We start from the raw sequence: 14,703 nt of genomic DNA, 5'->3' as shown, positions 1-14,703 counted from the left end.
TAATCCCTGTACCTGACGTACATAAACATGTCCCCAAGGCACGGCAGATTTATTCTGTACAAGGGTCACCACTTTTTTGATCCATGGCCAAAAGCCAGCTGTGCATGATCATGTTTGTTTAGAAAAGTATTAGCAAATGTTTTCAAAACATATCGATTCGAGAAGAAACCCTGGAGTGACCACTTTAGTATAAAATGAAAATTTATAACGCGCGCTAATACCCGGAGGTGTCTAAGCGAAGTGGCTCCCACCGATATACTGACCAGAGTGGAAAATTAACATGCTAGTTGTTAAAAAGCAGAGTTTTTAAAAGTGTACGAAATCCCAATAGATTATTTTCTGTCTTTAGTGTCAGTGGGAGGGAATTTCACAATTTGTGCCTAGAATAAAGCTAATCCCCCCTCCCGGAAGCCGTTTTGGCCCTGGGGATCAACAGATTTGCAGCGGTCGCAGAGCGCAGCTGCCTCTTCTGAATATACCACTTGAATTTGTCTGCAAAATATTCCGGGCCCAGGCCATGTAGTGCTTTGAAAGCTATACAGAGGGCCTTGAGTTCAATCCTTCTTTTAACTGGAAACCAGTGCAGAATTGGAAGAGCATGGGCCACTGATTGACGTTTCGGAATGTCAAGTAGAAGGAGAGCTGCTGCATATAGAAGAACTTGCATTTTGTTGAGGAGACGTGACTGCATATTTAAAACCAGCCCACTACAGTAATCTATTCTAGACAGGTTCAAGGCTGTAACCACCGATTTCTGAAGTTCTAATGGGATGTAGGGGAGAATTTTACTGATAATTTTGATCGATTAAAAACATGCAGAGGTAAGTGCGTTTATTTGCCCCTCGAAGGACAACTTTGTGTCAAAATAGACTCCTAGATATTTCACCTTCGAGGTGGGAGTATGGATCTCTCCCATTTTCTGAGGCCACCAGTTGGGTTGCCAAAAGGAGGTATCTTGCCCAAACAGGAGTACCTCACTTTTCCCTTTGTTCAGCCTCAAGCAGTTTGGGACATCCAATACCCAACTTTCCGAATACAATCCTGAAATCTCCAAGCAGTATTCGTTGAGCTCCCTGTAAAGGACGCTATGATTTGTGTGTCGTCGGCATACGACAGTCTTGAAATCAAAAGACCTAATAAGAGAGCAAAGTGGGGCTACATATAGATTGAAAAGTGTAGGGCTCAAGGAGGAGCCCTGTGGCACCCCACATGGAAAGCTGAACCAGGATGATGTATGTCCACCAAGCTTTACTCGTTGCTCCCTGTCACGGAGAAAGGAGTTCATCGGGGCCAAAGCCTTGCGCCAGATCCCTACAGAAAACAATCGGTTTATTAGGAGATCATGATTCACCGAGTCGAAAACCGCCGAGAGGTCTAAGAGGATCAGGTCAGTCTTCCCACCCCTATCCAAGACCTGTCTTATTTCCTCCGACACATTAATCAGGGCCAGCTCTGTGCTGTGCTGGCTTATAAAACCATATTGGGCCCTATCTAGGAGATTATTGTCCTATATGAACAGGTTGAGCTCTGTGTTCATAGCCTTCTCTATGACTTTAGCTGGAAGGGGTAGTCGGGAAATAGGCCTGTAGTTGCTTGGATCAGTGTTATCCAAGTTTTTTTTTTTTCAGGAGTGGGAGGATGGATGTCTTCTTCCATGGTATTGGAAAATACCCTCACTCCCCTTTACAGAACAGCGGAGAATTCCTTCAAGGCTGGACGAGACTCTGCAGGCTGATCCTTCAACAGGCAGAGACCTGACATCCCTTGCAGGGTGCCATCCTCAATGCAGAGAAAGGGTCCTTCATTCAGAACCATCAGGTGAGGGGCTAGCACTTCCCGGGGGTTTCTTGGCTCCCTTAGGATATATCATAGCACTTATATGCACATGCGTCACCTACATATCTAGACTAGGTACATTTAGGTAGGCTATGCATCGTAGGAGTACGCCAATGCTATTGCTTTTTATAATCTGCTTTTATTCATCTGATTAGCACTAAGGTAGAAATGTATCTGCTATTTATGATATTGGTGCTAGTGATCACATTTATCTGCTACTGTCTTTTGATTGGCGCAGCGAATATGTTTCATACTAGACTGACGCTTGATCAATAAATAATTATTGAAACGGCTTTAATCGTCATTCTATGTGTATTCTGAGAAAAGTTAGCACGAGCAACTAAGCGAGAGATAACGTATTGTTTTCCACAATACCTGAGGAATCAGGGTTGACATGTTCAGTGGTTGCCTGAAACTACACACACCACTGTAGAATACAGGGGGGTGGTAGTGGCACAGTAGAGCTAGCTGGTCTAATGGCTGGTCATCCTGTTGGGGTGTCCAGTCTGTCTGCACACTAAGCCCTCAGTTTAGGTCATCCAAAACGTGCAGGTTCTGGGAGGTCCTAGGAACTACATGACAATATATCCCTTCTTAACTGTTCTTAGTATAAGATTATTTTTAGATTTTGTGTGTGACCATGGCTATGTGCAATATTTCTATGTACCTTTATGATCTATTCCTAATTAGACGGAATACAGATATTGATTGATTTGAAAAGGAAAGTCGCTTGATACAAACATTAAAGTTAAAATAGTCCAGTTGCACTCGAACTGAAGCATGTAAACCGTGTCATACTCTGAGCCCAAGTCGTGCATGTCCAAACCTTATGGCGGGGGAATATACAATCTAACATGGAGTCAGTGCCCATGTACATTGCCAGCTAAGCAAAGAGTCACTATACCTTGCAACTCAAAAGACTTCTTTGAAGAAAGACTACTTGCAAACTTCCGAGCCCAGCCCTAGACGGCATGAGGCAGGGATTGTTTCTTACCTGCAATTCTAATTCTTCAGGAGAATCGCCACTGAAATCATCATCCCTGAATAGGCCGGGAATTTATATGACACAAAAACAATTTAAGCAGTCTCCAGTGAAGGCTATATCACCAATTCTATTAATTTGCTTTAAATATATATTTAAAAACAGATCTGTACCTAGAAAAGTAGGTGACAAAAAAAATCTATTTTGCAAACCTTTTTTAAAGTGAATGAAGGGAAAGGAGTAATGGTAAAGTGGCCAAAAAGGCTCCTGAAAAGTGATGCTTCACCTTTAAAGGTTCCAGACCCTCCACTATCCCACTACGCCTCTTCACTCCCGAGACCTTCCAGCGCTGCCAGAGAGGGATTCCTAATGACTTCACCTCTCTTCCTGCAATAAAGGCACATTTTTCTCACACTCATTTAAAGTAGACCAGGAGAAGATCTTGCTTTGTTTATATCTGTCTGGGATATGAGAATTCGGAAGACAGAGTACACAAGCCCTGGTGGTCTTTCTTACCCATCTTCTAGGAAGAGGCAGGGAAGTTCGCAAAAAGGTATGTCTTTTTGTCAAAAACCAAACATATTTCCTATCAGGAAACTCAGCAAAATACAAAAAACGAATTCTTTCTGGCTTAAAAGGATAACAAATTACTAAAAATGTTGCCACAAGTGCTGCAGTACAATGAAAGGTCCTTTGCAAAGATTAATGGATCAACTTTCAGTTTCTGAATGCTATGCCTAGGTGTTTAAGCAATGTTAATCAGGTTAAACATTTGTGCAGAGTATGCTGGCCAAAACTATGCATCCCTTAGGAAAACCCGGGCCCTCCATTACATTCATTTACAGTAGCTGATTCCTACAATGTGTTGCTCCTGCTCACCTGCCATGCCTCTTTACATTTTAAAATACACCTACTGCAAATTATCTCATATGCTTTTTTATCTTTTCTATACGAGGCCTTTTTCACAGGTCTATTTTACTGCTCAAATTTCTACAATCTTTTCACCAGCTCCCAGCTGGGGCAATGTCAGCACTTAGAGTGACGACGCGCTGGCGCAATAAAGGACTTTCTTCAATAGTACTGGGAGCAGGGTACATCCCCGTTTAGAGCCCATGTGCCTCCATTAGAGCTTTGTCTACCCCTCAGTACCTGCACCATTACCAGATGCTGTTGAGAAGTACAAGCCTCCAGAGGCTGATCCAGGAGATACAGCATAAAAAAGCAGACACTTCCTTCAGGGTCAGGGGAACGTCCTCTCGGCATAAACACTGTCAGCATGCAGCGGTGAAAAGAAGCTTCCTTTCCTCCCAGAGATGATCTCTAATGGAGCTGTAAAGAACACTGTAACCCTAAGCAACTCACTAGCAGAATGCAACCTTATGATGATGCACTAAGAACCACATTACAAGACATCCCCTTCTTTTGATGGCACAACGTTTGGTCACTATTTGAGACATTACCCGCAGGGGTTCCAAATTAAATGCTATTTCTTGACATGTGTGCTTCAGTAATTAGTAATTAGAGAATGTATTGTGGAATATTCTGCATATGTAGTCTGTATTTTCAGTTCTGCTGGAAGCTGGTGTACTTTCTTCAATATAGGTGAGATAAAGATAAAGACTTTTCCCTCCACTCTGGTTCCCTTTTCCTCGCTCGCTTTAGCAGTTTTATTAGGGCTCTCATTCAAAAACCACTCCAGTATTAAAAAATGTGACTGATTATGGCTACTTAACTTCCTCTAGCTGTCGTTTTTTCAAGAATCGCTGCATTTACCTAAAAGTGTGTGATTTTTCGGAGTTAGAGGGAGACCTCTGCATTTAAGGCTGACTGACAGCACAAGCCTGAATTGTTATATTAGCGCTGGCTTCGAATTTGGTTTAATCAAGAGACATAACACTTAGTGTGTGTTTTCATAGTTATATTTTCATGCAATTTATGCTAGATTTTGGCCCATTTAACAAACCTTCATATTAAGGAGGAGAACATCTGCTAGATTGCAAAAATGTCATTTAAATTAAGTCTAGGGTTCGGACAGAAAACAGCAACACTGCATAACACACAGGGCGCGAGCCCTATCACATCGGCGGGAGCTTTGTAAATAGGCAAACAATAAGCAAGAACCACCATAACTACAATTTTTCAAAGTGAATAAAAATGAAAAATATTACATCATAGAAAGTAAGAGGGAGATTTTGGGTAAAGCATAAAAAACTCAGCAAAAAATATATCAGCTCTGTTATGCAAAATCTATACTATGATAGTTAAATCATTTTTAAAAACTAGAATGATACATAAAAATAAATAAGCAAATGCAGAATATTAAAACATGTTTGTTACACATTTTACAATTGTCTTAAAATAAAAAGGGTCCTAAATTGAGAAAAAATATAGAAGGGAAGGTCAGTGGATGTGATGGGATGCTGGAAGGGGGCTTGGGGCATTATCTCCCAACTTCCAAAAAAAAGAAGAAAAATTGTGTCAAATATATGAAAAAAATAATTTTCAAGCTGAAACTGTTACTTATTTTTAGTTTGTGGTTATAATACATTTAATACAGCATGTGCTAATGGTTTTTTTGTTTTGGGGTGGGTATCATTGCTTTCTTGAAGGTTTCCTTTTTAATTTTCAAATAGACCCCTAAAACAATACAATGAGGCTTCTCTACCATTCACTGCAATACATGATATGCACTGATAAACTATTTGTCCGCTATGGAGATAACTGGCATAGTTATAGTTTCTTTCACGTGTCAGCCCCAAATCATCCCATGAGCAGAAAAAGACAAGCTTGTGGTTGCCAAAAGAGTCGGCTCCAGAACAAGGTGCATGGGGCCACAGTGGAAGTTACCTGCAGCAGCCAGTAGCAGCGTCGGTGGAATGTTGGAACAATCGAAGAGTGCACGTAGCAGCCATAGAGACACTGGAAAGAGAAAGGGAAGGTGTTAGAATGACGTCGACACTCCTCCAATGCAACACAGGAAGAGCTGCACTTTCCAATGACTAGGGCTGTGGCTTAGGATGGGCATTCCTCTGGCAGGAGCACCCAATTTCTTACTCTACGAAAGTACGAGTGAATGATGTCATGCAGAAGCTCTACTATTGAAAGTCCTCGACCCCCACATTGAGCTCTTGACAACCTGTGGGTTGTGAAGTTCTTCTGCAGTAATGGTGTGCATTACAGCTGAAGCAATTCAAATGGATCCTGACTTGCAAGTAGGGGTGGGCAGACCTTGTGTTTTTACTTGCAGAACTCCACAGAGCTACGTAAAAACTCTGCAAGATTCCACAGACTTCCGCAAACTTGCGGAATTCGGCGCATCATGCTGCTCGTGTTGATTTTTTGCAGCGGGAGCTCCTTCCATGCTGTAAAATTAGCACGAACAACCATGTGGTGCGCCGGGAAGGGGCGGGAGGGATTGCTTCTTTCTACCACTCAAGTGGATTTCTCAACACGATGGGGTGGCAATCTGCCGCAACCTCACGCGTTGAAAAAATCTCACAGGGAGGCGGTCTAACGCCTGGAAATTGCCCTAGGAGATGCGAATTCTCGCTCAAGCCACACATGAGAAAAAACTCTCCCGCACTGCACTTGGCCAAGTTTTGCCAAAACTCCTTGATAATCTCATAGCGCGAAGTGGGCAAAACTCCGCTCACTCGGCCAGCTGAATTTTCTGCCCACCCCTACATGAAAGCACTGGCCTATATGGAATACTGAGTGTTAGCCACTGAAGATCCTCAACAATGGCGCCAGCTCTTCATTCTTGGGTACCACACACTGGTCAGTCAAATCGCCTGCACCATGGACGGTATCCAACTAGAGCTGGATTCATTTGCAACATTTTTAACAATGTTATATAAAAGAGCATAAAGAATGCTACTATGCTAGAAGTCACAATCAGTAAATACTTCTGTTGAGCACCACCACTATCCTTGCATAGGACATTCTGTACAGAAAAAAATGGATGAACAGTAGAAAGGCTAATCCCACTGTGCAGGTCCTCCCTTGTCGAAGCAAACATACCCAGAGCAGAACTTTGATCCACAGCTGCTGCAAGACAACGCTCTGACCCTAAGCACTACCTTGATAAAATGAAAAAAGAAACACTCATTAGAGTAGGGGACTGAGGTTTAGGATTTCGTTTGTGGGTAAGAGCTCCCTTTAAGACACATGAGGAACGCTAAACCTGACGATGGTTCCTAGGGTGAATAGGGACGTCAACAATACAACAAGATGGAGGTACTGCTCTCGAGGGAAGTGTTCTGTGATGCAAGAGGCACTGTTGCCCAAGTCAGTTTGTGAGAGTATGACCAGCAACTTATCACAATATGAGTGAGACGTATACAAGGGAATAAGAATGAATGAACTGGAATTCATGGAGCTGCTCATAGGTCCTATATACATGTGCTCTTTGGCATTGCTTTTATTTCAAGGTTTTAGGGAAAGAGGGTCTCAAAGATATAATAAACAAGACAATCCAGGTATCCTTATTAAATTAATGAACGGTTAGTATGCCTGACATCAAAAGGGACCCTGGATATTTTGGGGAACAAGAAAAAAACAGCTTTTTCTCATCCTAATTAAATTAGCAAAAATAGAAAATAGGCTTGTCTGGATTTAGGTATTTCAATGTATTTCTAATAATCATTTAAGAAAGAAATGTAATTTCTAAAAAGGTATGAAGTGCAAATTTCCTCTCATTAGTAAAATGAAAGAAAATTACAAGACAGGCATCCAAGACTCAAAATTGTGCTAAGTCTTTAAGGCTGTTGGATAACCTACATTTCCCAAAAGTGGAGAGGCTAAAGCGGGCGACGTCGAAGCTGGGGAACCGGGTTCGAGTCTCAGCAACAACGCTTAACATCCTGTGATTCTGGGCAAATCACTTTATCTCCCCATGCCTAACAAAAATGAATGTGTCATTGTGTAACGAAACTTGTGCTATGTAAAGTGCTCTGATACCCAATATCTTCAGGTCTCGTTCGCGCTACATGAAACTCTTATTTTTTTTTTTTTTAAAGGCACATTTACAGACAGTTGTAAATCAGTTCATCTCGAACATCTCTTCTTCATGGACAATCTCTATGAGGGAGGAAGTGCTGTTCAAGCATTCAGCATGGATACTGAAGATGGAGTACTAAGATTACAAGTAAGTAACTTATTTTTCTCCATCACTGGAGAAACAGTAGCAAGCTCACTACTGAAAGAAATTAGACTTCTGCTAAGAAAAAGATATGTAACAAGACCATTATCAGAAGAGGTTATATAGGTAATCCCCAGGGATGGCTTAAACCTGTGTGGCGGGAGCCTTTTTGAATCTTCCGCCACTCTGGAGCAGACACAAAGTCTTCTCCCAGCAGATGGGAGCTTTAAAAATGCTCCCGCCATCTGGGAGCAGACTTCTGATCTGTTTTCCTGCCTTCAATGATGCGAGCAGGGAAACAGATCAAGAGATTGCTCCCGCACAGAGGGAGCAGCATAAGTGGCTGCTCCCTGAGGACAGGAGCTACGCCGGCTCCTGCAGCCTACAGGGTGCTGGCTGGGGCAGTGGGGGACCTGGGGCTACCCCCGCAGCCCTAACGAGTGCAAGCTCCGGGGAATGAGAACCCCAGGGCTGATAACAGCTGGGGGTGTGGGGAGCCATGCGGCTCCCCTCCCCTTTATTTCTTTTAATGAGTGGCCCTGGGGGATGGAATCCCCAGCTCCTAATAAGACTTGGTAGCAGAGCACGCAGCCCCCCCTCCCTTTAGTAAAAGAAAAAAAGGCCCTGGGGATGGGGTCCCCAGGGCCTAACGAGGCCCGGAGAGGAGAGGCTGTGCGCATGGGTGGGGTTGGCTGCATGCGGGGGGGGGGTTGGTCGCAGGGCCTGGTCGTAGGCCAGGTCCTGCAGCCAACCCCTCCTGCACACGGTGGTTGGATTTACAGATGGCAGTTAAATATTACTTTATATTATTTTTAAAAAAACAAGCATTAGCAAAGCCAATTGATCGCGCCTATGCGAGAGCTATTAGTGTTTGCCAATGTCTTTTAGCCATGTTGTACTGCAGCATGTCTGCTGTGCCGCATGACTAAAAGCTCTTTTAAAAAATGCTACATAAGGTATTTTAAAAACCTGCTATGATGTAGGCAGCTAAAAAGAAAAAGTGTGTATAACCTTTTTTAAAATTATGTTTTAGCCTCCACAACGTGGCTAAAACGACATTGGCAAAGCTAATAGATCTCACATAGGCAAGACCTACTGGCTCTTCCAATTCTTGTTTTCAGTTGGAAAAGTCATTATGTACTGCCTGGGTACGTCTCCTCCATCTGATAACACAAAGTATATATTTTTTATTGTCCTAGCAGCTTGATAGAATAGTGGGGGGGATCTGCACTCTTTGTCAACTGCATGATAAACTGAAGGTACGTGCTGAGCAATGCTCCCTCTAATTTTTTTCCTCTGTGTGCGGCAGTGTAAGGTCTCTGTGCGCTGCAGCCAAGATTATGTGCGCCAGGAACCAGACCGCGTGTGTGGGTGCAGCGTCTAAAAAAAGGCGCGGCCAACATTAAAGTGAAAGTGCCTATGGGACACTTTTACACAAAGTGTAATAAAAAGAGAAAGAAAGCTTTTGTAGCGCAGCCACTAAAGTGAAAGCGGTTGTGCTGTAAATTAAATAAATAAATAAGCTCAGCTGCTCAAGTGAAAGCGGACCGCACCGTAAATTAAATAAATAAGCATGGCCACGGTAGTTAAAGTGGACTGCGCTAGAAATGAAAAAATACATGAGTAAATGACATAATATAAAAGGTGGCGGCGTGCTGCAACATCCTGGGTGGAATAGGGAAGATCATTAAAGAAAACTGTGCTCACCCACTAGATAAAGCAGACCGTGTAACAACACAAGTAAAAGGTCCAGTAGTTATGAGAGAATACAAATGCAGACAAGATGGGTGGGAAATGGGCAGAGCTTCTATGCCATACCTCAACCATGCCTCGCAGAGCAGCACATGCGCTACCCAGGCTCGAACTAAAAACAAACAGGCGCTTGGCCTAAAATGATACGGCGCTGTGTGAAGAAAATGTGCACAAGCGCCAGTTGGGCCCCCAGGGCACTGTTTCTAGTATGACCCCCGGGTGGTTCCTTTTAAAGGGCGGAGGAGCATTGCCCCACCTGCGGTGACTCTACCCCACCCTCTAGACCATACCATTGTTACTACTTTATAATTATCACAGGCAGTCTGGCACATGCAAGCTGTTCTAGTGGCGAGTGTCAGAGTTTCAAGGCGGTCAGACTGACAGCAGCAGGATCGGAGTGATTTTTGAAGCTGGCTGCCCAGTGCGCATGTCAGAATGGCCGGCCGTCTTGCGACGGCCAGCTAGACATGCGCACTTCACACTGCACAACGCACAGCTGGTATTGCAGGCACAGGGACCTAGGCTCAAAAGGAACACTAGGTTAGCCTGCTCAAACCAATCCTGGGGCTTCTCTCATGCTGAGAGCAGCTGCAGGATTGGTTAGGTTTATGTTGGCACAAAGTCAACGTGAACCACTTCCAGTTTCTTTCCTACCCTGAGAGCGTGCACTATACACCACCAGGGCCTTCGAGGACAGCAGAGGAGCTGGGGTGAGGAGGAGAAGGGATGGAGACAGAATCTGAAACGGCGATTGTGGGCAGTGAGCGAGGCTGGGAGCATGTGAGGAGCCAGAAATCGCTGCACTCACAATGCTGCCAGTCTGACTCTGGCCTCCGTATTGCTGGCGTCCTCTGTCTCCCAGACTAAGCTGGAACTTCAAGACAAGTAAGCGCTAATAAAGAAACAGATGTGTGCTTGCTTTTGTTCTGCTTTGAACTAACCCGAGGTAAAGGGTGGTGCACTGGGGGGCTGTTGATGTCAATGCTCCAAGGTGCATGCTCACTGTGTCTTGTCGCATTAAGCAGTCAACTTGGAGCCCTCACACGGGCTTTTGATTTTAAATCAAATATAAGCTGGTGGTCTCTTTTTCTTCTGAAGCCATTTACCATGTGTATGTCGAAAGGTCTTATTCAAAGATGTAGTTGGGCGCCACCATAATCCAACTTCACCAGAAGACGAGACATGATCTAATTTGTTTCGTTTAATTTCCCTGTTGTGTGCAGCTGGTCAAGTATTTGTCAGACTGAACCTATGTAAATTACCAGAATATTCTGGACGGTGTGGAATTATCAAGGGTCCTGGGTTCTGGGTGCCGACTCAGTGTCTGACTGTACGACTGAAACAGGTTCACATGAACTTTTTGCAGTGTACAGTGCTTGACTTTCCACCAGACCATGCATAAGTTTGTTAGGGTGACCAACTGGCATGGGTGCAAATTCAGGACAGTGAGTGTAAACATTCAGGACAAAGGGTCAAAATTCAGGACAAAAATTCAGGACAGGAGGTCAAAATTCAGGTAAAAGGTAAGTTTTATAGACACATCAGAGGAGGTTGAGCAATAGTATATAAGTAAGTAAATAGACAACTACTAAAGTACAAGTGAAAGTAAGTTTATATTAGGTTGAGACAATTGTGCACTTCATGGTTTTTCAGTATGCGCGCAGCTTTAAGCAAATGTGCAGGTCTTTTTGTGGTAACAAAACCGCCCCCACCTTTCCAGCTCCTAGAGAAAACGCCTGATGCCCGGTCCTGCCGGTCCGGCCTTGCTACCACCCTCCAATGGCGCCCCTCATCTTCACATAGACCCTCTCTCATGTGTATTTAATTTCTTCTATAGTGCTACTCATCCCAAGTATGTGGGGCAGAGTGTTGGAGTGCGTTACAACACACAAATATTATATAGAGACAATGACTCATATAAATGTTAAAGTCAATGTATAGGAAATGTTGCTTAAGATAATGAGGCTTACAATGTGTAATCATACTTCCATCCATCATTCAGTCTTTCACCTTTCATTCTGTGTGCCCATCCATGTCCATATTCAACCATTTACAAACCTATCCATCACGTATCCTTCCATCCATCATTTCACTCATCCATCCCTCCATCCACCCTTTTACTCATCCATCCATCCCTTCACCATATCCATCCGTACACTCATCCATCCACTCTTCCACCCATCCATTCACCTATCCAGCCATCCTTTCACTTAATCATTCATCCACCCAGTAACTCATCCTTCCACCCATTCACCCGTTCAGTCATCCATTTACACATCCTTCCTTTCTCTCTCAATTCCCCTTTCACTTAGCCATCCATCCATCTACTCATCCACTCATGAATCCGTCCATTGAACCTCACTCATCCATCCTTTCACTCATCCATCCTTTCTCTCATCCATCCACCCTTTCACTCATCTATTCATCCTTTTGCCCATCTACAAGCCCTTACATCCACCCTTTCACTCATCCGTCCATCCACCCTTTCACTTATCAATTCATCAATCCACCCTTTCACTTATCAATTCATCAATCCACCCTTTCACTTATCAATTCATTGATCAATCCATCATTTCACTCATCAATTCACCCATTCTCTCGTCCATCATCCACCCTTTTACTCATCCATCCATCATTTTACTCATCCATCCAGCCAACCATCCACCCATCCCTTCACTTACTTACTCACTCACTCACCTTTTCACATTAATTATGAGCTGATCCTTTGTCTGCAGAGTTGCAGACAGAAGAGTCCCATCAAGAACTCCACCCTCACTGTAGTTCCTAAAGCAAGGGGTGGGGTGGGGCAGGGTTCACTATGCCCCTGCACATAGGTAATCTGAAAAAGTGGAAGGCATGAGTCATGCATGATGCACAGTGCCTGGACGTGGGGCGACTGTGACATGGTGTTATTTCCAGAGCTTTAAGTGGGATGAAAAAACGAGGGGCGTCTCGCCAAAAGGATGTTCAAAGTATTTAAGGTGTGGCTTAAAACACATAAGCTAAAAATCTGTGCTTAGTATAATGTGCCGCCCGACTGGTATTTTTTGTTGCTTCTGTCATTGCATCCAGATATATAATACAACAAGTAACGTTACACCTAGAACAAGTAACGTTACACCTACAGCAAGCCAGAACTATTGGCTTTGTCAATGGTTGTTAGTTGCATAAAATAATACAGCAGCAACCATGGCTTCCCTGAATATAATTTTGAAAATGCGTCAGTTCTAAAACGATGAGACTTTGAGAGAACTATAATCCTTTCATTTGAACTTTTCACCGCCTTCCTTTGGTTAACTGGATTCTCACCTAGATGCAGCATGGGCGTTTTTGCACTTCTATGGGACAGAATGCCCTGCCCTGGAATGAGGCTGGAGGAAGCCATCACATGCTGTGCCAGCCCAGACTGACCCATTGTCATTCTGTATGTGGCAATCAGCCCCACACAGAATGACAATGGGCGGGTGGGGCTGCTCTTGTGCTCAGAGGTGTGCGAAGCGGCCACATCAGTAGTTTACCCAAACACATACATCAGTTGCTATGTAAATATGTATCATTTATCCCACGGAAAGGCTCCATCTGGTATCCCCCTCCCCTCCCCTCCCCCCCACTCCCCCGTCGAGTGTGTCAGCCCGGGCTGAGACAGCTTCCTGGGCACAGACAGTTTTTCAGCTGCCAGCCGCACCAGAGTACTTCACAGGTCTTTAAAAGACCATTGACTTGTTACTTTTATTGTATGGTCAGCGGAGATTCAGACATTTCTGCGGGGCAGTCTCCGTTCTGAAAGGTCGCAATGGTGAATGTGCTACGTTTAGGAGATGGACAGCTGAGTGGGTGGTCTTTGCGTGGATGACTGATGAACGACATTAGGCATCATAAAAGGCTGCTTAATTGATTGTCACATCGGTGCTAGTGAATTTGAATGTGCCGCGCCGGAATGTCGCAGAGTGAGTGTTACGTTTGACAGTCCAGATCGAGCTGAGTGAGTTATCCCCCTGCTGCAAGCTGCTCGAGGGATGGATCAGCTATGTGCGCGCTTCATATAGGACAGTGCACGCTCGGGGTGAAAGAGGTGGGCACTGGTGCTGAGGTTTCCACTGTAGCCTAATAAATAACACAAGTGTTCAGCTATTAATCAAAATAGTTAAATATTTTCGAAAATCAATATGGTGTTCCTCTAGGTTCAAAAAGAAGGGAAGTGACAGGAAAGCATATACATGTTTCAGATTTCCCAAGTTCCCTTTACAAACGCACATATTGGACATGGTCAGAAAAAATGGAAAACATTTATCTCATCCAGTATTGAAGTAATCAGGCAGTAAAACTAAAACCTCTCCAGCGCCTTCATGCCAGCAGCGCTCAAAAACAACGTAAAATAATAGAGAATGTTTAAAAAATAAAATATACAGGAGCAATTTAGAAAATGAGCAGGTATTTTTAAATAGATTTTTAACTCTAAGAACTTTTTAATTGGGTAAGTACTTATGTTCGGAGATGAGACTGTCTTGAAAGTATACAGAAATACACTTGCATTTGGCGAGTCATCACAGTAGCACCACTCTGGCCACATGTCAGTCCCTTGTAAAAGGTACCATGGGAATCAAGGGCACAGTGGCCAGGGAAAGCCTCTAAGGGCTGCAGCACTTGCTGTACCACCGTTAGTGGCCCTGTACCTTTACACACACACACACTGCCATTGCAGGCTGCATGTTTTGGTGCAGATCAAATTGATGAGTCGACATGGCACACATCCCTGTGTGCCCTGCCTACAACCCACTGCCCTGGCATAGGTCAGCCACCCCTCTAGCTGGGTGCACTATACCAGTGGTGAGGGTACAGGTGCATGAGCCCTGTACCCCTGCAGTGTCTAGACCAATTCTTAGACATTGTAAGTGCCGTAATGCCTTTAAGAGTATATGGTGCTGGGAGTTTGTCATTACGAACTCCACAGCACCATAATGGCTTTACTAAAAACTGGGAAATTGGTATCTAA

The 14,703-nt window shown here is 43.9% G+C and overlaps 1 protein-coding gene across 4 annotated transcripts in view; it reads right to left on the bottom strand.

The window, feature by feature from the left end:
* CAMTA2 (calmodulin binding transcription activator 2) overlaps positions 1-14,703 on the bottom strand; it is a 1,245,102-nt gene that overhangs the window by 873,663 nt on the left and 356,736 nt on the right. For all 4 annotated transcript variants that reach the window (XM_085638475.1, XM_085638477.1, XM_085638474.1 and 1 more), the window contains exon 6: positions 5,666-5,737. In XM_085638475.1, coding sequence (XP_085494601.1) covers positions 5,666-5,737 — 72 coding nt within the window. The remainder of the gene's footprint in view (positions 1-5,665; positions 5,738-14,703) is intronic.

This window comes from Triturus cristatus, chromosome 12 (genome assembly GCF_964204655.1).
Source record: "Triturus cristatus chromosome 12, aTriCri1.1, whole genome shotgun sequence".
In the NCBI taxonomy this organism is placed as follows: domain Eukaryota; kingdom Metazoa; phylum Chordata; class Amphibia; order Caudata; family Salamandridae; genus Triturus; species Triturus cristatus.
This window is presented reverse-complemented; position numbering and strand designations above follow the sequence as displayed.